The following is a 26,162-nucleotide window of genomic DNA, read 5'->3' on the forward strand; positions in this document are numbered from 1 at the left end:
TGAAGGTATTTCAGCTATTTCAAGTCTGACAAAAAACAGAGTAGCGTTCACTGTAAATTGTGCCGAAAGCAAGTCTGGAAATACAATAAACTGGTGCATGCTCAGGCTATGTCCACACGTACCCGGGTATTTTTGAAAACGCAGATTTTTCTATGCGTTTGCACCTTTCGTCCACACGTAAACGGCGTTTTTGGTCACTGAAAACGAAGATTTTTAAAAACTCCGGCCAGGGTGGATATTTTTGAAAACTCCGTTTTTGCATTTACGTGTGGACTAGAAAAACGGAGAAAACGCAGCGTCAAAGGTGTGCGCATTGTTTGACGTCACACTGTGCGCCACGTTATTATGTTCTTCAATGTGAATCTTAAACAAATGTATAGGACTGGGTTGTTGTATTTATTATCAGGCTGGTCTAAAACAGCCCCTTTGTTAAGATTGAATTAGGTGATTGTTGTCAGGATAAGGAATGTTATTTTACTGTCACTGTGTTATCATTCACGTGTACTGTCATTATTTCATCATTACTTCATTAGTCTGCATCATATCATCAGTTTATCATCAATATTATCATGTATCATTTATCATTTAGTAAATCTGCTAACGGTGTGGTTACTGAATACTCTTGTATTAACACGCAGAATAAAACACATTCTAGAAAGCACCAGCATGGCTGTAGGTCCAGGCAGTCCGCAGTCGGATAAGGACACCGAACTTTCGTTGGCCTGGACCTACAATCTCACAAAACTGCACACTCGTCTACACAATTGGTTATGTTCCCAGATACCGATGATGGAAAACATCTGGTTTCAAGCCTGGGAAAGGGTTGTTGTTCTGAGAAGAGTTCCAGGAATTGTCCTGACGTCATAATGGCTATAAAGCTGTCTGTAACGGGCAGAGAGACGAAGACTGGCTTCCCACACTGTGAAAAGAACCTTACATTGTGGAACTGTAGATGGTATCATATTGCTAGCATGCCCTGTGTTAGTACAGCAGAAAATGGTTATAGAATAGAAGCAGCATCACAGGAAAGTGTGCAGAAAGGCAGCATTAACTGCCGTCTGACACATCTTGATAAGTATAGGCAAAAGCAGAACTACGTAAGGAGCTTGACACGCTTAAAGACCCCACATATAACCACCCACGCTCATAGAGAATGAGGATGTGCGCAAAGAAAGGGAGACAGAGATGATGGGCAGAACCATAAAAGGAGAGGTGAATCGATGTGTAAGACTGTAAAAGGAAAAGATAAGAATGTTAAATGAGGAACGAGATGTTTTGATCGAAACCGTCCTGAATAACAGGAAAAGTAGGCGCTGAATGAGAAACCAAAAAAAAGTATAAATGTAACAGACTGAGGAAGTGCCTTTCAGATCTGCTGGAGACTTGTGGAAAAATGACAGTGCGCCTTATGGTTCTGGTCATGCTTAGTGACCTCAAACCGATTTTATGTGGTACACAGCGCTCAAAAATCTGTCAGATATTTTAGTACGGCTTTGGTAAGCTACGAAGCCGCACTGCTTGATGGATTGTCAAAGCATTACAGCTTCCGTAGTCAGGAGCCGCGAAGTAATCGGGGTCCAAACTCGGCTTCAGGTCCTAAAGTCAAACGAACACTGTGGCATCGCTGAGCGTTAAAAAATGTCTAAATGCCTTCGTCTTTAATAAAATGATCAGTGTTGCTGCTTTACCAGGTGTAACAATTAAGTTTAACATCCAGGCATCCATGAAAACAGAATTTATTAATTTTTACGGAGTTAGAAGTTAGCAGGAAGTTAGCTCGCTAGTTTCTACTAAATATGACATACCATGTTCTGAGTGAGGGATTTCAGAATAAATTAAAACGTACAGCTCTGCTGTCTCTCCCAACATAAATGAAGACGGGAAACAAACAGCAGTGACGTTTGTGGGGTTACTGAAGTTGGGATAACTAGTATATAATGATGTGCTATGTTATCGCTAGCGACACAGCTATGTTAGCATAACATAAACGCAGTGAAGCTGGAGGATGAATGCTAACTTTTTTTCCACACGATAAATGTTTATGTGAGGGTTCCTATCTATCGTCGATCATTTTTACAAGGGCGATTTATTTATTCTTTTTATATTTGCCCATGAGTAAGTTTGCTAATAATGTTGTTTGAAGCTAACCGAAGCAACCATCACAAATTAATAATAGCACTGTTTTAACGGCACCCTCCTTCAGCTGTGAGCAAACGCACCCTCCTCAGAGGGCGCACAAATGCAGCAGCGATTCATTTACTCAAACTCATAACAGAAAGAAAGGCAGGAGCCTATGGCCACAAAAAAACAAAAACATTTTATTTTAATAAAAAACCACAATGGTGGTGAGGGAAACAAAGAGAAACTGGCTTCTTTTTCTACTATAACCGTGTTTACAGACCATTCCAGTGTTTCTGTCTTACAAACTTGACCAAACAACAAATACAAAATTAAACAAAAAGTAACTTCAAAATCAAATCTCTCTTCCAGCGAAAATAAAATAAAGTCTCCAATGTAAAGTTATGTTTGGTTTCTGTAATCTGCCTAACATAGCAGCAAGTGTTATAAATGTTCATGAGTGTAAACAATAAAAGCAGCCTACAGAGGGAAGGAACTTTAAGTGGGTTGGAGGCAACTACTTCCCTCTCACGAGTGGAAAGTTGAGCTCTGTGTGATCTCGTTCCTGATTGGATTTCTGTTTATCCAGCAGTATCAGAGGTGAAACTCTGACACTGGTGTCACCTCGACACTACCTCTGTAAAAAGTGAAAAACCTGTTGATCTAGAATGTATCATGGCATTTAAATACACATCTAAATGGATGTTGTTTAGGGAGTCTACATAGCAGTTTCCATGGATCCTTTTTTCATTTTACATTGCCTGCATGGTTCAGGCTATAAGGGTAGCACACATTGCTCCACAGTGGCATGGCTACAATTTTAAGTGGCAATATTGTTTTAAATCATTATACCGAACCTAGATTGCACATTGGGGGGAAAAGAGAGAACTTTGAATGTGTGCTGATATGGCTTTGGTCATGGGCCTTATGTTTGTTAAATCCTAAATAACCTGTGTAGAAGATAATTTTGTTATATACTAAGATGCAGCTTTCTTTGTCCCGTACCTGTGTTAATCCCTCGACTCCTACATGTAGAGGAAGTTCTGGCTTGCAGGATCTTCACAATTAAGGCAGTATCTTGCTTTATGTCTCTGGAGAAGAGAATACTTGTTTAAAATGACTGGATTTCTGCCTGGCAACAGTGTAAAGCACTAAATTTCCATAACATCTGCCAAACTCTCAGCTGTGTAGCAAAAACCTTTGACTAATGCACCTTTTGTCTTTTTTCCACAGCTCTGCCTCTACAAATTTAGAAGGCTGTTTGATTACAAGAAGCACATATTTTCAGGTGTACATCACCAGGTGGGCATTAGACTTAATATACATTTGGTTTTTTTAAATCTATTTATTTTTTTGGGCATGACATTCTTTCTTCAGTAATGAACATAAAAACAGCTTTATCTATAACTTAACCTTGCATTGGTTATTGTCTCGGTGTGTTTGTTTTGTTTTGTTTTGTTTTGTTTGTTTTTTGTTTTGTTTTTTGGGAGGGGGGGGTGTTTTGTTTTTTTTGTTTTTACCCAAAGTTGCATGTAAACACACCAAACCAGTATAGAAAGGTGCTAACCAGCCAAAGGCTAAATGCACCTGTTATTTTATCTCTGTAATGTGGTAGGAGGAGAAGGAGAATTAATTTGAGTGAGAAGATTAGTTAACTGTGGTACAGTGTAATAAGACAGTCCCCACATTTACCTAAGTAATAATAAACCATCTCTGCATGTTTCCTGTTCTTTACCCACAGAAACTGAAAGACCTTTTCCCAAATGGTAATGCTCAGTTTTTACTTGACATTAGTGTTCATGTGAACTCTGATCTATTATACATTTTCATCTTTTCTGTTTTTCATTTTAATGTTTACCTCTTTTCAGATACGTTTCAGAATGTTGGTAAGTTTGTTTTTTTTTTCTTCCTTCTTGGTGTTAAGTGTTTTTATTTTGTATTTATTGCTGTGCAATGTGTAGAGTTTTTGCACTGGAACTAGCAACTAAAGGCTTACGATGGTCCTGAGGAGGTGGTTGTCTGAAGTTTGTCTTTTTTTTTTTTTTCTTTAAATAAGGTCTAAAAAGCAGGGTGTAGAAGGCTCCCCTATTTATTGGAAGCTTAAGGTAGTCCGTTCTTTCACTTTGACATGTGTTTTTGCTTTTTAAAGCCAAAGGTGTACCTCATATCATTTTTGCGGATCCAGAAAAAAAGAATTGCCTCAAACATCCCATTGTGGGTGAGTACATTTTCTCAAAGTGCACCTTGTTAGATTTGTATTGTTGATTGTCATTTATGCTTAGAAATATCTACTCATATATGCTTAGAGTTGTATAATCAATGTCATGTTGGTAGAGGTTTGATCCTTAATAGTCTGCAAAGACTTTGTGTGCATTCCAGAGTGCTCTGGGATTCACACCCACATCCTGGGAGCATGGGAGAGGTCGTACCTTCTCTTATTATTTTATGGCAGGATAAACGTATCTATGTCTGTTTTAGTCTAAGTGCCTTTTGTTTAGATGAACTGCTGGACTTCCAGACCAGCAGGTTTAGGGAAGTCATTTATGGGGACACACACACACACTTACACAACGCACAGGCAAGGTACTCTTTGTTTGTATGTAGACGTCATATTGTATGTTAATGAACCTATGTATATTCATGTAACCTCAATAAAAGAGCAGTGTTACGGGGGTGCGGACGAGAGCGACTGAGGTTAAGCGAAGGAACAGCGCTTGTCGTGGTTCTCTCCCTCATATATGAGTAACACAAAGAACTTTGCCTACTTGGTGTTCAATGCTTTTGCTGTGTAGTTGAATTGTCTTGAACGTTCCAGCGAATAGGTTTGTAGCTTAAACCTATCACACCTACCCTGCTCTACAGGTTTGGTTTTGTGGGTGTTGGGTTTTGTTCGCCATTTTAGAGAGATTTTTGTATGAAAGTTCATGCAAATATGTGTGAGTGTTGAGTTTTCATAAGAACTGGAGGAACCTTTTATTAATGTATTTTAATTCATGCGAGAGATATAGTAGTGTTCTCTGGGAAGGATTTTAGTTGGGATAACATCTTGGCAGAATCAGCTGATGACCAAGACACACTTGAGTGCTTATATGTGCAGCACAATATAGATTAATGTAATCTGTTACTGTCTTTTTAGCCCCTATATGGGTATTAAAAGTAAATCGTCATTGATTTTTACACTTGTTTGCCTTTCGCATTACTGTAGCAGCATTTAAGCGAGTTCAGGAACCTAAATCTTAAGTTTGCTACTGGACAAACATAGGATTTATCACCTAGATGTAGATGAATGTGAAATTGTATTACATCAGCCTGTTTAAAACAAAAGAGCTTGTTTGATGTTTGAAGTAATCGTCCTGTTTCAAATTGACTTTCTTTCAGGCTTGTCTGCGCTGAGTCTGTGTTTCAGTCCAGAGTCACGGACCTCTTTTTACTTGTGTCACATCTGTGGTGAGAAGAGTTTACCTAGTAATGTTTTAAGGCACTTCTTTTCTATGGACCATTACAGCAACTACATTGTGAGTACTGAACAACATAAAATATAAAGCAGGAATATTTAGTGTTTAATTTGTAAGATTAATTCTAACTTTTTGCTTTTTGATAAGAATTGCATGGATCCCAATGCAATGAGTTTCTCCTGGATCCCCAGCAAGAAAATGAAAGAGACTGAACTCAAAAACAGAGTAAAAGAAGAAGCGTCTATGGACTTGCAGGTGTGTGTGTGTGTGTGTGCGTGCGTGTGGAAGTAATGTAGGAGTATTTCTTCAGCCAATCACATGGCAGTAACTCGGTTCATTTATGCATGTAGACAGAACATATGGTGTGGTTGCTGGTGCCAGACTGGCTAGTTCAGGTGTTTTAAAGCTGCTGATCTGCTGGGATTTTCCCACATGACTGCCTCTAGGGTTTATACAGACTTGTCCAAGAGATTTGCAGTGGCAGGGGGCAAGTTGATACTAACAAGATATGCCTAATAAAGTGTCAGTTGCTGTATATCCAGCACATAACCCTTTTGATTTCTAGTAAAAAAAAAAAAAAAATTAGGGAAATTGGTTTGTTTGTCTATCAGGTGGATCACTCTGTTTTTATCTGGTATACGAAAATATCTTAAGAAATGCAGGCTGATCACAAAAGTGTTTTTATTTTTTATAGCTACTGTTCAGTTCTACAGTTATATTCTGCATTTTCTCTCTGCAGATGCTGCATTTACCTGATCGTCTTATGGAAAAGCTTAAAAGCAGCACCTACTCAGAAGGTATAAGATCGATCCATGTAGTGTTTGTGTGACAGTTTTTATTTAGGTTTGCACTGCTGAAAATGATCTGAATCTTCTTTGCAGTGATGCTCACTCTAGGTGAAAATGAGAAGCTTCTCAAGCTGATTCAAGGTTTGTGCACTTTTTTTTTTCTCACTGATCAATCAAGTTGTGAATTCAGTGTTTTAACATCTGATTAATTAGAATCACAACTGCTGCCATCTGCTGTTTTCAGAGGTGGTTTTTCTCAATAGAAATCATCTTCACCACAAAGTCTGTTTTGTGGCTAGTCTGACACTCTTCATGGTATCGCACATATCATGTTTAAGCCACATTACGTGGTTTGTTTTCATATTATGACTCAAAGCTTTGTCATTTATCTTGTTGTGGCACCTTTATTTACCAAATATATATCTGTTCACATTTACTCTTTATTACTGTCTTTCAGTCAGTGTTTAATCACTTGAATCTAATCATTTTCCCTCTTAGCTTTCAAGCCAGGGAAGATGACGATCCTGGCTTACCAGAAAGACAGCAACAGGAAACATCCGCTTCTTGGTCAGTAACAACCACCAAAATAACAAAGCCATATTTGTTTTCAAATAAACTCATTCATTCATTTGCTCAAGTAAAAGAATGCTCTTTTTTTTTTTTTTTTTTGGAGCACTTCAACAGCATGATTAACAATCTCTTTTTTCGTCCTTGACATACCAGCGAGGCAGAGTTTGACAAACTGGTTCCCTCTCCTCTAAACTATCTGTGTCATCGTGATCTTACAGGCATGCAGCACCTCGTCGAGTGCGTTTGTGTCGGAGCAGATGAGAAGAAGCATTACCTCTGCACGCTCTGCGGCCTAACAGTCGGCGCCCACGTGATCATCAAACACGTCCTGAGCTTTGACCACATCTTTTGGTATTTTGTAAGTAGCAGTGGCATCAAAGACCATATTAATTAAGTTAATTGCTTGAGATGAGTTGTAACTTAGAGGATTTCAAATTGTACAGTTTGAGAGTTCAGCTGAGTTGTTTAGAAGGTAATCAGATGATTTGAAGTAGTCGGGCTGATGTAATGGGAAGTTAAGATTTGAGATATGAGTGGATGCGTCATCATGCAGACTTTCAAACTCTTCATCTTCAAATTAAACTACAAGACTAACTCACACTGAGCTCACACTCCTCACCTATCTCTAGCCCAAATCCTTCAAAGAGCAGCTGTCCTCGTCGCCTTTTTATTGACAACTGTTACAATACACATCACAGCAAAAGCACCCCCCCTTGGTTACAAAGACAAGGTACTGTGTGTGTGCGTGTGTCTCTGTGTGCGTGACTTCCTGCTCACCAAAAGGATCATAAAAGCAGGAATTAACATCAAACAGAATCTTCACAAGGGATGTGCTTGTGATAAAGCCTCCCCCAGCATGGAGTGGCTGGAGAGGTGGTCAGAGACAAAGGAATGTCTTGATCCTATAGATTGAACTATAACTTTACAAATTTAAGAAACACAATGACACATTCAACAATTAGACTTAACATAAGGGATCACTACAGGTTTTCGCTTTGGCAGCGGTTGTCCTTCTCTCATGGATTGGCTGGAGCTTTCTTTTGGCGCCTTCCCAGCTTTGACAAAAGTCCAGCTGGGATAACCACATTTACTCAGGGCCTTCTTGGTGTGAGGTTCCTCTTCTTCCCTGGCCACTGTGTCTGTGGGGATGGTGTTCGCTCTATGTTGTAACATCCTAATGACACCCAGTTTATGTTCCAGTGGATGATGAGTGTCAAACCTTAAATGCTGATCTGTATGTGTAGGTTTACGGTACACATCAGCTTTTAGAGGTCCCCCATTACTGATGGAAATCTCACAGCCTAAGAAGGCTAACCTGCCACTTTTCATATCCTCCCTGGTGAATTTGATGTGTCGATCCACCGAGTTAATGTGATCCGTGAAATGTGGTACGTCCTGAGATTTGATTTTCACCCAGGTGTCATCCACATACCTGTTTCTGCCTGTAGAACTGACACTTGTATGTGAAGTAGGTGGAATTAAGACCGTTCTAAAAGGAAACACACTTGGTTTGTGAATGGTACTCATGGCCATTGATCAGTGGGCTTTGATCAGTGGTTGTTGATCAATGGTTGTGAGAATTTGCATAATTATTGATGAAAAAACTGACCTCCCAGCCCATTGTTCCTTCAGTGGGCTGGCTTCAGTCATTGTGCAAATGTACTGTTTATAAGATTGGGGAAACCTGCAGTCAGCTGAGACTGAAGAAGTCACTTGGATAAGTGACGAAACGTTTCTTCCTCTGAAAACGCTACGTCCAGATGAACAGAATCAACCTTTGGTGATTTACTTACCTGGATGATTGAGCATGCATCAAGAAATTGAATTTGTGATACCACTGGAAAAACAAAGATCCATCTGTGGGGTGGGTGATGACAGTATTTATTTATTTATTTACAATTTTACGTCAAGCAAATACGATTCTTTGATTCAGCTCCTGGACCTAATTGTGGTACGCTTGAACATCACTGCTAGACTCTTTCAGTCAGTCAGCAAAATGATCAATAGATATAAATTTATTAATAAAAGAAATTAAGCACACTTTTTCCACCTCAGAAGTCAATAATACCCTTTTCATCAGAAAGATCTTCTTGCGACTGCTTCGCGGTAGTGTCAACCACTTTGGCACCAGTTTGCTTGAGATTGAAATCTAGGCTTTGATTTCAGATTTGATTTATGTTTGGTTCACTCCCTCCACCCACCAAAGTCACTCTGTGTCCCTCTGTGACATCACTTCAAACGACTTCCTGTTTTATTTTGTAAATTCCTTACCCTTTGTGTCTACGTATGGTTACTCCTGCTTTTGTATCTTTCACACATGTGGTTGATTATCCAATCAGCCCCCCCTGTGTATAAGTTTCTTGATTTGCCCATCTCATTTGCTAGATTGTTTGTGTATGATTCAGTACTCAAACTTTCCAGCCATTCCTGGTTCAGATTTTTTTCCTTGTGTGTTCCTGTTTGGTGTTGGTTTTCTTTGGGGATTACTTGTTTTCACCTGTTGTGTTTTGTTTTCCCTTTTGGCTCTCTTGCTATGTTTTACTTGACCAAGTGGTTTTTGTATCAGCTTTCTGAAAGAGAAGCTCGCTTTTTGTTAAGTTCCTTTTGGAATTGCATGTGGATCGTCTGTTTGAACTGAGCTGGTCACAGAACAATTTGGCAAACAATGGATACAGCGGACCGTGGATTGCTCCTGCAGAGAGCCGAGAAGGTGCTGTCTTCAAGGAGAAGTCTCTTCTCCAGCATTAACATCCCTGAAGAGATTCAACGCAAACTGAAGCCCACTGTATTGGTAATTTTTTCTAAGCTCAGGTTTTTAGAATACCCGCATGTGACAGATGGGTGCCTTTTGTGCTCGTTTTGGAATATTCCAGTGACTTTTGAAGCCAACGATGGTCTCCTTTCCAGTCAAGCCCCGAGCCTCCAGTTTGTTGGTTCCAGCCTGCTAGCTTCCTTTTTATCAGCTTGCAAAGAATCTTTCAGCTTCCCTTCATAATTCCCAGGAATCCCCTATATGGGGAATGCTTCCACTACTATTTGCATCAAACCTTCCAAAAAGATTCTGTCCCTTTGGATCTCAACTCTCTCTCCCTAAATCCTCCCTTCCTTTGTGTCCCTTCCAACTTTCACCTGTCCTCAGCATCATTGGAGCAAAACTGATGGCAGGTGTCGTCTCACATGGCCAGCCGCCTTCTGGCTCCAGAGGGTGATATGGTCCGTGACCTCCGTTTAGAGGAGCATCTTCAGGCAGATTTCAAGCATTTGCCTGTCCTGTGTCCAGAGGATTCGTCTTTGCCTTCCAGCTCTGCCTCTCAGCCCAGCTGCACTCGACTCACCAAACCGTTCCACAACAGTCTCTTATCTTTGAGACACTTCTTAGAGCGTTTACATCTGCCACATGCCCAGCCCTGAGGCAGAGGCAGTCCATTGTATTTTTACCACGTTTTCAGTTTTATAGTTCACGAGGTTCCTCTGCTTTAAACGACTTACTGTTACTATGATGGGTAACCAACTCTGTCTTTGATTTGTCTGTTTGCCTGCGTTCACTGGTAAACTATAGTTTATACTTAAAGTGTACTTGCTTTTTAAAACGAAGGCTTTTCCCAGCATACTTCCTTTACAAATCAAATGTGCAGTCGTCTCTTTCTGATGTAGATACAAGGACTGTGAGTTGCTTTTAGCAATGAAATTTGGAGGTTTTGTATCGGTTGATCTGCTCTTGTGGCAGCCAGTTGATGAAAAGTGGGTTAAAAGCCTCAGGCCAATCTGAATGACTTCACTGTCAGTAGAAAGATTTACAAGACAGAGTGGTGGGGAAGTGAGTGCTTTCGTAACAAAGTTCATTGGTTTGAATCTCTGGTTGGCTGGGTGGTAGGGAGTTTCCTTTTTTCTGTGCCTGCGTGCACTGTCCAAGGACATGCTGGTTTGGTTATTTATTGTTTGACAGTTTGAGTATATCAGCTCTGTGCTGGGCTCATGCTCATGACCTGTGTGAATTACTGCATCTAGGTTAATGTGATTTTTAATGTGATTTTCACAGAACAGCCATTATTTTCTTGTGCAGATAAAATGGGAAAGTTATTTCGATTGAGTGTACTTTTTTTTTTTTTTTTTTCTTCCCCCATATGAATGTACCTGTGGTGCTCTGTCATTCCTGCGACTCTGTAACGATATGTAAGAACAGCCATGTTTGGCCTTCATTGTAGAAAGGTGGGGAGTAATATGTAAATTACTTTGAATGTCTTTGCAGAAAGTGTGGCATCCCTCTACATTGTTGTCAAAAGAGTGCTACTCGCTGTACAATCCCTCCTTTGAATCCATGATGCTTGACTTGGCAAAGCAGGCGGAGAAGATTCATGGAAAAAATGATTTGAAAGTATGTATATGTGAGGTTTCTATTCAGGCTTTTAAGATGATTGGAGGCGTTAATTTTTCTTAATGTGAAAATACAATTTTATTTATTTTGTTGCTGTAGCAAGTGAGCCTGGAGCCCGCTGAATTCAAGTCCGTAAACTTTAAAAGCTACACAGAAGGTGGGTGTCTAATTTTAAACCTTGGTTTAGGATTTATTCATCTGCACAAACTGGCTTTTTAGTGCAGTGTAGAGTAATGTTGTGCCAATTGATCTTGTAGCTTTGACGACCCTGGAATATATCAAGAAGTGCAGCTTGAAACCAGCCATCAAACCAGGGGAGAAGCTGGGTAATGTATCAGGGAGTCTTATGCTATCAGACTTGAGTAACTGCTGTGTTCAGCACAGCTATGTCAAACTTGGAGATGTTCAAATTGAAGTAAAAGTATATTTTGTTACTGTACATGTGTAGAGTTTTCAGCTACCTGTAGCCAATATGACTATTTGTAATTTTACTCTATATATTCTATCTGAATGCTGTATACTCTGTATCAGTAGGAAAATGAGAGCAAATCTGTGACAGAAAAGCATTTTTTTACCAATAATGCTGAATGCTGTCACTTTGCAACAACACAATTTACAGCTGAATATCTAGCAGGGAAGACTTTTCCCAAGCATACCAGCTGTAACAAGTTCCTCTTATTCCAGTACCACGTTCAAATCCAGTGAGCTCCAGAAAGCGCCCTGTTCGTTCACAAGTGTTCATATGTTTGATTGCATGGCTAATCAGTTGATCTGATACAGCTGTGGCAATGCAACTGAAAACACCTGAATTTGATGACAGGTCTGTCCCAATACTCTGGTCTATGCAGTGCATCTGTACTTCTAATTAAGTGAAAACTGGTTATAGTTAAGAACATAAACCACACAGATGGCTCACCGAGACTATATCGGCACCAATCGAGCTGCCACACCGCTTCACCTAAATGTGGGCCACAGACACACACTAAGGTGGACACGTGTGTAAAATGGCAGCATAATAAGTTAGTATAATAAACTGACACACTGTCTAAAGAAGACAAAATTTAGGACCTGCCAAAAATTCACCAAAACAAAATAAGTTCATTAAAGAAATCAGTTGACAGAAAATCCATGTTTTTATGTCCTTTAAAAAAACTGTTTTGAAGGTTTTAATGTCATTACAATACTTTCTCTTTTCAGAGTATCATGCTGTCAAAAATGAGTCGGCCCCTGCAAGCGAACCTTCAGAGCTGCGCGCATACTACCCAAGATGTAAACTGCTGTGTCAGGTGATAATTTGTCCTTAATAGCCTTTATGTTGCTGCTGTACCGCTGGCTGCTTTTTTTTTTTTTTTTTTTTTTTTTTTAATAAAAAAATTAAATTTCCAATGCACCGACTGTCTGGACAGTCTTGTTTCACATCTGTCTCTTTGCAACAGGACTGCGGTCTGATGTTGAAAAACATATCTCAATATCTCAATCATCTGTCAAATCCAAGACACAGGGAGGTACAGTGACTGTTTTGATTTTCTTAGTGGTTTTTTTTTTTTTTTTGAGATTTGCTAATTAAACGTGTAGTAAAAACTCTGTTTTGATCTTCTCCAGATGTTGTGGAAACTCTTTGAAGGTACTTTTCTTTTTCATGTTTTGTGTAATAAGAGTTCAAATTAGATCTTAACTTTTTTCTTTTCTTCTTACAACAGAAGGAATTGAAGGCTATGAGAAAAAAGGTACACATACGTATTTGATTTGCTATCACGGAACTCATTATTTTCACATATTTGTATAGTTGTATTTTAGAAAAGTCACAGATGGCCTTCTGCTGTTGCTCAATTCATTCTCTTTATCACAGCTCACTTTTTCCTTCACTTACACTTGTATGTCATGGAGTGCTTCAAGAAAAAACAGCCAGCCATTGGTAAGTTTGCTCGCTGTGTTTTCATACGGTAGATTTGAAAAATGTTTGATATAATTTTGTGTTTTGGTTTCTGTTTTTCTTTTAGGTACAACCTTGATTGTGTCCTGCATTACCACAGAAGTTGATGCAGAGCCTTTTTACATATGCTTTGCTTGTCAGGAGTGTGTCTGTCAGTCCTTGATTGAGCCACACTTAAACTCCCGAAAACATGTTGTGCACACACTGGTGAGGTTTTAAGTTATTATTTACTGCATTGATTAGTATAAGCGACAGTGATGTAGCTGAAATTATATTTTTATTTGGGCTGTTGCTCCAGTGTACTGATATCACAAGTATCACATTAATTCCTACATTTAGTTCATAGCTTTCCTTACAAAATCAAGAAATTAGGGGCAGCTCACGCCCCTGATCGCACAGTACTCTATATTACATAGACGGGCTCTGATGAAACATACAGTTTGTAATGAGCGACTCTTGTCTTCTACTCTTAGCTGTTTGAGAATCCCTGGCGGCTGCCTTTCGGCTGGGAGAATCTGCAGGATGATCAAACACTAAAGGCAAAGGCGTGGGAGGAAGAGATTGAGGCAAGACCAAAGGAGGTGGTTCTGAAGGTAAAATGCAAATTAATGAACCAAGGGGGCTCAGCTCTTTTTATAAATCCAGAAATTAAAACTGAACTAACATTCACTTTATGTGAATGAAGATGATAGGTTTGTAGCTTGAACCTATTCGTTGGAACGTTGAAGACAATATAATTACACAGCAAAGCAAGACACGAAGTAGGCAAAGTTCTTCATGTTTCTCGTGCACGGGAGAGAACCGGACAAACGCCGTTCCTTTGCTTGACCCCAGTTGCTCTCGTCCGCTCCCCCGTAACACTGCTCTTTTATTGAGGTTACATGAATATGCATAGGTTCATTAACATACGATGTGTACACACGCACAAAGAGTACCTTGCCTGTGTGTGTTGGGGGGGGGGGTCAGAGTGTGACCCCATAAATGACTTCCCTAAACCTGCTGGTCTGGAAGTCCAGCAGTTCATCTAAACAAAAGGCACTTAGCCTAAAACAGATATAGCCACGTTTATTCTACCATAAAACAATAAGAGAAGGTACGACCTCTCCCATGCTCCCAGAGTGCTCTCTAATGCACACAAAGTCTTTGCAGACTATCAAGGATCAAACCTCTACCAATCTACAACTAATTATAAAACTCTAAGCATATATAAGTAGATATTTCTAAGCATAAATGACAATCAACAATACAAAACCTAACAGAAGATATGTTTCAAAATTAAAGCAGGAAAATCCCAAATTTTTAAAAACACCCGTTAATGTAAGGGGAATCATTTCCTGCTGACTCTATCATTTAATTTTTCTGTTTTTTGTTTTTGTTTGTTTTTAAAATATATTATATTACAATGTAATCTTTGTTTCCCAGGTTCTTGATATGCCATGGTCAGTATTTTACAGGCTCAGCCCTCCTACTTTTGGAAAAGGTAAGAACTATAACTATATATATTTTTTTTATATATATATATATACAGACAGCTTTAGTTTAATGCAAGGCATTGTAATAAAGTAGAAAAAGGTTCTATTCACACAAACAATACTGAACCTCAGAGCAACACTATGACCATTGTGCAGTTTTGTGTTCTGTTGATTATTTAAACCAGGTTGGGTTTTTTTTTTTTTTTCAGGTTCTTTGATTAAAACAAAGAAAAATGATCTGTTCAGGAATGAGCATGTTAACAGAACTATATTAAATGACCTTTTTTGGGGGGAGGAGGGGGTCAGAAAGGAGGCAGTGGCTCCATACAGGGAGTGCAGAATTATTAGGCAAGTTGTATTTTTGAGGAATAATTTTATTATTGAACAACAACCATGTTCTCAATGAACCCAAAAAACTCATTAATATCAAAGCTGAATGTTTTTGGAAGTAGTTTTTAGTTTTAGCTATTTTAGGGGGATATCTGTGTGTGCAGGTGACTATTACTGTGTATAATTATTAGGCAACTTAACAAAAAACAAATATATACCCATTTCAATGATTTATTTTTACCAGTGAAACCAATATAACATCTCCACATTCACAAATATACATTTCTGACATCAAAAACAAAACAAAAACAAATCAGCGACCAATATAGCCACCTTTCTTTGCAAGGACACTCAAAAGCCTGCCATCCATGGATTCTGTCAGTGTTTTGATCTGTTCACCATCAACATTGCGTGCAGCAGCAACCACAGCCTCCCAGACACTGTTCAGAGAGGTGTACTGTTTTCCCTCCTTGTAAATCTCACATTTGATGATGGACCACAGGTTCTCAATGGGGTCCAGATCAGGTGAACAAGGAGGCCATGTCATTAGTTTTTCTTCTTTTATACCCTTTCTTGCCAGCCACGCTGTGGAGTACTTGGACGCGTGTGATGGAGCATTGTCCTGCATGAAAATCATGTTTTTCTTGAAGGATGCAGACTTCTTCCTGTACCACTGCTTGAAGAAGGTGTCTTCCAGAAACTGGCAGTAGGACTGGGAGTTGAGCTTGACTCCATCCTCAACCCGAAAAGGCCCCACAAGCTCATCTTTGATGATACCAGCCCAAACCAGTACTCCACCTCCACCTTGCTGGCGTCTGAGTCGGACTGGAGCTCTCTGCCCTTTACCAATCCAGCCACGGGCCCATCCATCTGGCCCACCAAGACTCACTCTCATTTCATCAGTCCATAAAACCTTAGAAAAACCAGTCGTGAGATATTTCTTGGCCCAGTCTTGACGTTTCAGCTTGCGTGTCTTGTTCAGTGGTGGTCGTCTTTCAGCCTTTCTTACCTTGGCCATGTCTCTGAGTATTGCACACCTTGTGCTTTTGGGCACTCCAGTGATGTTGCAGCTCTGAAATATGGCCAAACTGGTGGCAAGTGGCATCTTGGCAGCTGCACGCTTGACTTTTCTCAGTTCATGGGCAGTTATTTTGCGCCTTGGTTTTTCCACACGCCTCTTGCGACCCTGTTGACTATTTTGAATGAAACGCTTGATTGTTCAATGATCACGCTTCAGAAGCTTTGCAATTTTGAGACTGCTGCATCCCTCTGCAAGATATCTCACTATTTTTGACTTTTCTGAGCCTGTCAAGTCCTTCTTTTGACCCATTTTGCCAAAGGAAAGGACGTTGCCTAATAATTATGCACACCTGATCTAGGGTGTTGATGTCATTAGACCACACCCCTTCTCATTACAGAGATGCACATCACCTAATATGCTTAATTGGTAGTAGGCTTTCGAGCCTATACAGCTTGGAGTAAGACAGCATGCATGAAGAGGATGATGTGGACAAAATACTCATTTGCCTAATAATTCTGCACTCCCTGTAGTGTAGTGGTTAACACATAAGATCCTTGGTTTGTCCATCCCAGTCAGGAAGACCATCTAGTGTGCAAAATCAAAATTTGCAGATCCATCTCCAGACAATGAAAAAGACTTCAATTTTTTTTTTTTAATTATTTATTCACAGATAGGTCTGAACCAGAACCATATATTGAGCATGCAAACGTGCCCAAAGCTGGAAGTTCTTTATATGGCCGTCAGTATGTGTGTTCAGGGCTGTGCCTATGCTGTGTGTCTGTGTGCTCATGTCTGTATGAAGTTGTATGTGTACATAGGGATGTGTTTAGCTAGTGTAGTAGGTGAAAGGAAAAATCATCAAGAAAATGGTGTGGGAATTAAATTAGGAAAGGCACAAGTATTCATGTGAGGTCTCAGTTATGTCGAAGTAAAAACCAAACTTCCAAAACATTTGTTCTCAGACTTGAAAAATGAGACGGCGTCGTTGTCGAGATCCAAGTTAGAGATAAAAGACTAAAGTAACGTTTATATGGTATGAAGGTGCCGAAGAATGCAGTAGTACCAATGAAAAGGGTTTGGAACCACCAGCAGTCTTTTAAGACATGGCTGTCCAGCCAAACTGACTGCCTGCTGCACATTCTTTCAGTTATTCATTACTTATTCTGATGTTGTGTGATCCATGTGTTAAGAAGAACTTTGTTAGCTAAATGATTTGAGCAAGACCATATCTGTCAAACTGGGGGGGAAAAATGATTTGGGCTTGACCAAAAATAAGTACTCTGCTCTGAAAAACAACTCCTTATACAGAGATTACAAAACTTGTGTTTTAACCTAAGACTCAAGAAGGAGATTTTATGACTGAAAACATGATGAAAACTGTGCCAAATAAGACCTGAATATAATGGGGGCGACAAAGCAGGAGTGTTTATTTGTACACTGGGGTGGGCATGGAAGAGTTCATTTCTGTAAGAGACTTTTTTTTTTTTTTTTTTTGGTAAAAGACCACTTTTGCCAAAGCGCCCACTCAAAGTTTGCCACAAACTACCTGAATATTTCACAGAGCATGAGAAGCAAAAAAAAAAAAACAGTATTTGGCCAAAGTGGGAAACGTGCATCAAGGATTGCTACAGATGTGCATAGCTTTGGCAGTTCTTAATGAAAACCTTTTCTGCTCAGGATCTCGGCCTGAGCAGTTAAATGCTTCAGCAAAAAAAACTTGCCATAGAGAATCAGGCAAACCGAACAAAGGTGTGCCACATTTGGTAGATCGATGCTGCCAGATAAATTTTACTCAGGTATAAAGTGAATAAGTACTGAATAAATATGTAAATTTCACATTGGGTTTAAAATTTTGTAAATCATGCAAAATACACCAAACAGTTGTGGAGTATGAGTGTCCTTCCTACATAAGTATGCAATTCAATGCTTATAGAAAGAGGTGCTTTTAGCTCCTCCCTGGGAGTGGGGTGGATCCATATTTGATTTGGTATGCTGGGTACCCATCCTGACACAACCCTCCCATTTATCTGAGCTTGGCGCTCATGGCCCACACAGGCTGGGTTTGTTTGTATCTCTGCTCAGTCTCACCCTGGGGTGACCTTTCGTGCATAAGGCGACTGTGCTAACCACTACATGCTCACATTGCACTGTTGCTAGTGATTCATGGTTAACATCCTGTTTTTGGTCTGTGGTAACTTTGAGCAATACCCTTTTTTTTTAATTTTTTTATTTTTATATTAACTGAGTTGCTAAGCTGTACTTGGCTATAGTGATTGAATAACAGGAAGAGACCAGAGATGCTGAGCAGTCCGTTCTAATATCAAAAATAGTGCACATGGTGTGTCTATTACAGCGGTCCCCAATCCCCGGGCCGGTCCGTGAGTCATTTGGGACCGGGCCGCGAGAGTTGAGACTGGGGTGTGAAATGTATGGTTTTCAGGGTTTTTATCGTTTTTTTGTTTGTTTTCTTAGCGTTATTTCGTTAACTCTGTTTTCCTGGGTCTTTTCACGTGTGTTATGAATAAGTCTTCTTTTTTCGGTACCGGTACTAGTTTTATTTTGTTGTATTTATCCACGACTCCTTAAAGGACGGTCCGTCAGGCACAAACCGGTCCGTGGCGCAAAAGGTTGGGGACCGCTGGTCTATTAGAAGCAAACAAGTGGGGGCTTTTGTGTACCCTGCTGCTGTGCCTGCACACTTTTATTTTTGTTTTATATTTGCCAGACATTCTGTGCTTGTTGATGAGGGAAATGTTAATACATTTTTTTTAATTTTTTTTTTTTTTTAAAAGATGAATCTGAAACTTGAACATGTAGAAATGTTTACGTGTTTGATAAAATTCTGTATGCACCCTGTAGTGAACATTGCTATTAGGGGGGGGGGGGATTAAAACGAAAAAACAAGATTTAAAAATTTTTGTTTTGACTGCAGTACTGGAGGGACTTGAACAACAGCACAAGGTCTTGAAGAATGAAGGTTAGTGATAAGTTGGTTTTGATTTTTGTTTTTTAAATTGAAACTTTTTTTCTTTAAATAATGATTTTTGGTTGTTTTTGTTTATGCCTCTGCAGTTCCACCTTGTCAAACATATAGCAAACTCCAAGGAAATGAATCATTTCCTCTACTTGGTAAGTACTACTAGAATAAGACTGTCAAGGTCTCTATTAAAATATTCTTATTATGACTCAGAAGAGAGTGAATATCACCAATTCTGTATCCCACTGTAATGATGCTGGTTGAGTTGAGGAAGGAGATGATAAAGAGAGTAATTCCAAGAAAGTCTGAGATATTTATTTCACACACAGGCTGACATCTCCCATTCTACAGTGCAACAAAAGATTTCCTCGCTCCCATCCATACTTATATTCATAGTGATCCGCACACGTGTTTGCCCTAAAGAGGGGATCTGATGGCGTCTGTCTCCCCCAAACATGCTGGCACTATAACAGAAACGGCTAAAAAAATAAAATAATTTGAGACTTGGGTTTGGTTAATGTTTTGTTTTTGTGCTTGGGTATTTTGTTCTGAAGCCCTTTGGGATGTTTATCTCTAAAGGTGCTATAGAAATAAATTTTTACTCAGATTGTAACTGCTGTTTTCATTCTTCCTTTTAATCTCTTCATTGCAGGCATCGAGTTCATCGTGATGTATGATTTATATGTCAAAGAACCCAATTCCCCAGAAGCACATTTTCTGTGTTTGCTCTGTGAGAGGAGGCTGTCAGAGCACGAATGCTACGACCATGCATTCAGCCGTGAACATGTGGCAAAATTCCTGGTGAATATCTTCTTTTTATTTTGAATATCCAAGTTCTCTTTTTTTGCAAAAATCCCAAGTAGATCAGCAGTTTCTGAAATACTCAGAACAGCCCATCTGGCAGTGGCACCAGTAACCAACTTTAATCACTTTCCTTCTCCATTCACATGCTCTGAACTTCAGCAGGCCCACTTACCCATGTCTGCATGCATCGATGCATGATACTGATTTGGATATTGGATACAAAGGAGTAAAGTGTGTACCGTGGAAGAGTGACTTGTATATTTTTGGTAAACTCTAAATTTAAACAGGAGGAACTTAGGACCCTGGGGGAAAGTATTGACTCCATGTCAACTTAATTTAATCACTTTAGGTTTTATTTCTATTTAATTTCTATTTAACACTTAAACAACTGCCAAAAAGACACCACTAACAGATAATTTATTTAAATAAGTGCAAGCAGCAGCAGTTTTTTTTTTTTTGTTGTTTTTTTTTTTCTTTTCCAGGTGAGTGTACAATAATCTTTAGTTTAATTTGTTAGCTACCAGGCATATTAGCCACAGTAACATTATCCTGTTAAGCTAGTCAGTAGTTATTAATTCAACAGATGGAAAGAACGTGATTATGTAATTATGGGACAGCTCTGTATCGAGTTACTGGTTTCAGTAAATTCAATAAAATTAGGGTAAAAGTAATTTTAATATTTTCTAAAAAAAATTAATTCTGCATTACATTTATTTTTTAACTTGTAAACATTGTTTCCGCTGATAAAATGTCATTACTAAGTCAATCTTCAGAACAGGTGGTGGTCGCCACCCGCCCCACTTTTTTTGGGCTTTTGTTTTAAATGGCTTTAAAATGTGGACTATTTTAAAGTCATCCCAAAAATGTTTTGATGGTCAATCTCAGCAGAGTTTGAGATTTGGAAACCCCAAACTTTGAGGTAGAGAACTGATAATTTGTTTAAACTACACTTGTCAAAATTATCCCTAAATTATCCCTAATTTATTAAAAATCCCACAGGGTGGCAAAGGGGATTTTTTTTTTTTTTTTTCTTTTGTCAATACAAGTTCACTAAACTGAAAAGGCTAGACAAAAAGCACCTCCAAATTATTGAAGCTCTACCAAGGTCGCTGAATCAGTGACTCCCTAATGCTGGGCAGACACTGTGCGATTTTTGGCCCATTTTGAGCCGATTTTTCAGTTGTGCGACCGTTTTGGTGATCGGCCCGACTTTGGCCTTCATCGTGCATCCTGTAGTATACGTGGGGTAACGAGAAGCGATTAACACCTCACGACCAGCTCCCGTTCATCAACCGTCGTGAGCTCCTGCTCAAACTGTACGATTGACTCGCAGGGGTTAGAAGTTCATAGGTCACGTAGTGAGGGTGTCACTGCAGCTTCTCACACTGCTCACGCGCAAACATATAAAAGTCGGTGAAAAAGACGGAGTAGCACGGCAGTGCAGCGTGTGATCTGGACACAACCGATGGAGGCACTTTTAGAACTTTGGAAAGCTCATCCGAGCCCTTTCGATGTGGCCTCAAAAAATTATCACGGCCACAACAACCGTGAAAATAGTTGGATTTACAATGCTGCTCAATCACAGCTGCCTGATCAATGTTTTAAATTAGCAATTTAGCAAAGTTGATGGTGGTGGTGTGTGAGTGAAAGACAGAGGGAGAGCAAGCGACAGAATTTCTGTTATAACCTTCAGTTTATGGATGCACAGTTTGAGCACTCAGGTCGCATCAGAGCATCGGGCCGTATAGTGTGAGACCCTGCATCGTGACCTACGAACTTCTAACCCCTGCGAGTCAATCGTACAGTTTGAGCAGGAGCTGAATCGCACGACTGAAAAAAATCGCACAGTGTCTGCCCTGCATTACCCTGCCAGGAATTCAGAAATTCTAGTACTTTCCAGCTCTCCCTATATGGTTCCAGCTCTATCTCCTACGAGGCCCCTTGGCACTGTGTATCCCAAGCCAATTATCCCATCTGCCTGCTATCAGAGAAACTTGAGGGTGCATGTGGTCTCAATCTCTCACTTCAGTTAGAGCTGTATGTGGAGAACTCTTGGTACGATATTGGTACATACACTTACACACTATTCGTCTTACACCTATGTGTTGTGAGATAAATACATTTTTTATAGTGCACTCTCACTTTTCCAGTATGAATTATTTTTACTTTCATGATTTGCAGTAAATTAGAAGAAAATGATGACAGGAGGTACCAGAAGCAGTGTATTCTTCCTCCTGCATTTCTGTTCTCAAATCAAATCTGAGACTATTTCAAAATGTTTAAATAAAATGGTTTATAATGGGCTTTTTTTTTTCTTCCTCCTTCTGTAACTGTTTAGTAAAACTAAAAAGGACTAATGCTGAGTCTTTCACTTAAAGAATCAGTCTTTGTAACAAAGTTTAGAAACTTTTATTAGCAAATGTTAGCTGAAGACTATGTAAAAGCTTGCAGCTTGGAGTCATATGAGCAACTGCAGGAAAAAGGAAGCTTGAGTGATGAAAGTTGGAAATGTTGTATCAGGTTTAATTCCTACTGTCTGAAGTGTCCAGTAAATGCAAATAATGTAGAGAAATGAATCCCAGAGAACTGAACTGAAGACATGTCAATAAAGCTTGTGTTCATCTCTGTGCGTAGGACCGTTTCCACCCAGGCTCACTGGATTCCAGCGCTGATGCAGAGACATTACTGGACTTGGCAAAACAGGCAGCAACAATTCACAATAAATCTCACATACAGGTATTCTCTACTAGGTTGATAAAGATGGTTGATTTAATTTAAACTTTTGCTCTTTCCACACTTATGCTTTTGAATCGGTCTTCTCTCGAAGGTAATATATTTGCAGCGTCCCATTACGGAGCCATACTCCTACGTTATAGGTGAGTATTTATGTTGCAGTTAATGTTTTTTTTCAGTGGCATCTGCAGATACATTGGGTTGGACACTTTTCATGTGTTCTTTTCCAGCAACAAAAATCTTGGAACGTGTAAAGTGGAAAACTGAGAACAAAAAGCTTAAACCCCAAATAAAACTTCATAGAAAACTGGGTAAGTACACTAAAATGTTTTAAGAATCATATAGATGTTCAGTATTGTCCAAGCAGAAAATGTGCATGCGTGGCTCCCAGGGTGGCATTGCATTGTCTTTATTTGGAAAGCTGACTTGCTGTTTTTTGTTTACAGAATGGATGCCTAATATGACAACTGTACTCAGACTGACTTGTATATCCTTTTTTTTTTTTTTTGTCTCAGTTCCGAGGATAACTGTAAAAGACGAGCAACGCGTGAGAGGTGTCTGTCAGAAAAATGGCAGCACCAACACAGTCGGTGTAGAAGAAATCAAAAAAGAGCGTGACACACCGACACAAAGTGAAAATGACTCGGGGTTGAAAAGTGAAGCGGCTTCAGAAGTGATGAACAGTCCAGGTGAGGTGTGTCGGGCGATAAAGCAGGAGCCAGAAGAGGCTAAAATAAAAGGATCAGCTGGGGCGAAGCAAAGCTGCCACAATGCCAACAAAGATAATGGTGCAGACTCTGGGATAGAAGATGGCAGAAGTAGCAAAGATGTCCCAGCACAGCTGAAGAATTACAAAGAAATGGAAAGAAAGAGACAGCACAGTGTGTCTGAAACATCGCAAGAGGACTCGTGTCCTACTGAGTGTGTGGGGAGAGAAATGGGCCCTAAAAGACAGCGTCGGACCTCCAGAGAAGACTCGTGTGACAAAGCCCCAAAAATGTCTGATATTAGCATAAAGAAGGAGAACAATGAAGATGAAGCCTGCAAAGCGGCAATTGACAAAGGTTTGGAAGGTTTTACTGACCATCTTACTGTTTTTGTTTTGATATGTCAAGAGAGTTGGTTTTCTCCTCTGTCAGGGGTAGACATTTGTTCAAACACAAGTAAGAGAAATAAGACACTGCAGACCGACTCAGAGAGTATTAGAAACGTGCGCACGGGTGAATGACTCTGAGAAGACACACACACCGAGTGCAGGCTCGGTTGCTTTATTTATAGTGAAAGTAAGTTACATAGTACTTCCTCTTTTAACAGAAAGGGGAGAGGTCAGGCATTATCTCAGCTTATCTGACCTTGCACACATACACTGAAAATAACAATGCAGAAGTATATCATGCTTATCTGACATCACACACTGAAGTAAGGAATGCATTATGTTCTCTTTAACAATAAGCTTGGTTATGTGAAAATATATGAACACACAAAATATAAGGCACACTTGATTATATTGTATTATAGAGATTTGGCTATATTGTATAATGTAGAAAATCTCTTGACATCCTCTTAGCTCTCAATAATGTGTAATAGATTTTTATTTATTTTAATAATTATGCCTTTACTTGTTTTTTGATTATAAGGAGAGCTAAGTATTTTTATCTAAAAATATTCTAAGAAGGGGAAAACATGGATGGTATTGTCCCGATTCTTTGATATTGGGAATAAGAACAAACCAACACTGGCTCCGATGAGTTCAATCAAACGATGATTTTATTAAGCACACGTGTGGGAAGATGTATACTGTAACATCAGCATAGATCTTTGCTAAAAAGCACACTTCTTCAAAATGGTTTTAATATGTCAGGGTTCGGCCCCTTCTTGCGTCAACAAAGAATATAACATGCATCAGTTACAGTTAATAATTGATTAACAGTTAATGACAGTTGGACAAGTTCCCATTATCAGCAACATTTTTACTATACATGGCTGTTTGTTTCAAAAGTCTCCCCCTCCAGATGGTTCCTGTTGACTTGTTCATTTCATGCTTATTTTAACACCTCTTGCATCAACTGTTGCTATGCAGTTACAAGCAAAGTGTATCTCTCACCTCTGACCTAGAACTTCATCTACAGTTAGTTGTGTCTGTAAGCTTGCTTGCCTTGGCCTTTTTGTGCTCTGATCACCTTACACAATAGATCACCTGGACATTCACGCCAGACAAAGCTTATGACCTTCAAAAGGACTGAGCGCATTTGCAAAGTGTATAAAATAACTACAACTACGCACTTGATAAAAATTTTAATAAGGTGGCACTAATGCAAGCCAAGTTAGCAATGAGATATTTTCTTTTAATTCCACAGTGTTAGTGGTAAACAAATGTGTCCCACAGGTTTTATCGCTCTGCTTAAATGCTGCTGTCCTCAGCATGAGCCGGTCTACCTCTGCGAGTCCTGCTCTTTGAAGGTCTCAGAGAAGGACATCGTCAGCCATCTGACTGGATTTGACCATCACAAGGTGCCACTGGTGGTGAGTACATGTTCAGTTTTAAGTTGGGCTTCTTTTTTTATCTCAGTGCAATGCTCATATGTTATATTTGAGCATTGCACTCGGTGTCATATTTGACATCGAAGTTTCTAAGACTCGATTTAACAGAAGGATCTAAGAAGCTGATATGCTGCCTAATTTCTGAGATCATATGGTTGGGAGCAATAATTGAAGTTTCTCTAACTTTAATTGTGGCTTAGCTCTTCAAGAGGAAGGAAGAATATGTTTGACAGGCTAAAAATATTGTGTTCACTTGAACTGGAGAAAGGGGAACCAAAATAAAAGCTACTTGCGATTAGCATAAAAAAATATACAAGCTCAAGTTTGGTCTGAACCTTAAATATATTATATTTTCACACTAATATCCAAAATTAAAATCTTCATTTGGGGTACTAATTTTATTTCTGTTTTGACTGCAGGATGTTAATGTAAATGAAGAAGTTTACAGTAAGGTCTCAAAACAAAGCTTTCAGTCGGGTAAGGATGCACCTTGCTTTCTGTGTTTGGGTTGTTTTGTTGTTACTTCACCTTAGTGAAGCTAATTTGGAGAGACAGAACTACCAAAGTGCAGAATTTCCTCATTTTATCCCACTGTCATTACAGCCATAGAGACAGTCAAGGCATTTCAAACTCAGCAGGACATTGGGTCTACATTCCCTTCATCCTCAGCTCCTACCTGCGTAAAACCTGTGGACACTTCAGTCGACCAACATGATGACAATACAAAGGGCAGCGTGAAGGTAAGTGAAGTGTATTATGAATAGAGTTTATGCGTGATATTCATGTGAGATTTGCAATAATGGAAAATTCTGAAGTAAAGGCACAAACTAAAGAGATGAAGGAAAATGTATTCATGTTAGAGCTGACCGAGCTCTCCTTCCCGGCTCCATCCAAACCCTGTTTGCCTGCTAGCTGGTACACATAGGATCAGAGACTGACTTTTTAAACAGAGATACTTGCACAGATTCAAACAGATAACATTGGTACCAAACCTTACTGCATTGATGTGCGTGGTCGAAATCCACAACCTGAACACTGCATGCTT

The 26,162-nt window shown here is 39.4% G+C and overlaps 1 protein-coding gene across 5 annotated transcripts in view; it reads left to right on the forward strand.

The window, feature by feature from the left end:
- Positions 1-26,162, forward strand: part of LOC308384207 (uncharacterized protein) — a 44,950-nt gene that overhangs the window by 11,039 nt on the left and 7,749 nt on the right. For 3 of the 5 annotated variants that reach the window (XM_080862630.1, XM_080862632.1, XM_080862634.1), the window contains exons 2-32: positions 3,352-3,420; positions 3,860-3,884; positions 3,987-4,004; positions 4,268-4,336; positions 5,497-5,633; positions 5,721-5,828; positions 6,313-6,370; positions 6,455-6,502; positions 6,860-6,928; positions 7,150-7,289; positions 11,181-11,306; positions 11,406-11,463; positions 11,564-11,632; positions 12,504-12,592; positions 12,743-12,811; positions 12,909-12,930; positions 13,007-13,033; positions 13,156-13,221; positions 13,307-13,446; positions 13,713-13,832; positions 14,662-14,719; positions 18,995-19,039; positions 19,135-19,191; positions 19,692-19,840; positions 22,478-22,579; positions 22,671-22,719; positions 22,807-22,887; positions 23,092-23,640; positions 24,963-25,099; positions 25,537-25,594; positions 25,721-25,857. In XM_080862630.1, coding sequence (XP_080718756.1) covers positions 3,352-3,420; positions 3,860-3,884; positions 3,987-4,004; positions 4,268-4,336; positions 5,497-5,633; positions 5,721-5,828; positions 6,313-6,370; positions 6,455-6,502; positions 6,860-6,928; positions 7,150-7,289; positions 11,181-11,306; positions 11,406-11,463; positions 11,564-11,632; positions 12,504-12,592; positions 12,743-12,811; positions 12,909-12,930; positions 13,007-13,033; positions 13,156-13,221; positions 13,307-13,446; positions 13,713-13,832; positions 14,662-14,719; positions 18,995-19,039; positions 19,135-19,191; positions 19,692-19,840; positions 22,478-22,579; positions 22,671-22,719; positions 22,807-22,887; positions 23,092-23,640; positions 24,963-25,099; positions 25,537-25,594; positions 25,721-25,857 — 2,949 coding nt within the window. Of the gene's footprint in view, positions 1-3,351; positions 3,421-3,859; positions 3,885-3,986; positions 4,005-4,267; positions 4,337-4,811; positions 4,941-5,496; positions 5,634-5,720; positions 5,829-6,312; positions 6,371-6,454; positions 6,503-6,859; positions 6,929-7,149; positions 7,290-11,180; positions 11,307-11,405; positions 11,464-11,563; positions 11,633-12,503; positions 12,593-12,742; positions 12,812-12,908; positions 12,931-13,006; positions 13,034-13,155; positions 13,222-13,306; positions 13,447-13,712; positions 13,833-14,661; positions 14,720-18,994; positions 19,040-19,134; positions 19,192-19,691; positions 19,841-22,477; positions 22,580-22,670; positions 22,720-22,806; positions 22,888-23,091; positions 23,641-24,962; positions 25,100-25,536; positions 25,595-25,720; positions 25,858-26,162 lie in introns of those variants that run through there. The other 2 variants (XM_080862631.1, XM_080862633.1) reach the window with 2 other exon arrangements.

The sequence above is a fragment of the Rhamphochromis sp. 'chilingali' genome, assembly GCF_963969265.1.
Source record: "Rhamphochromis sp. 'chilingali' genome assembly, chromosome: 17".
Classification (NCBI taxonomy): Eukaryota; Metazoa; Chordata; class Actinopteri; order Cichliformes; family Cichlidae; genus Rhamphochromis; species Rhamphochromis sp. 'chilingali'.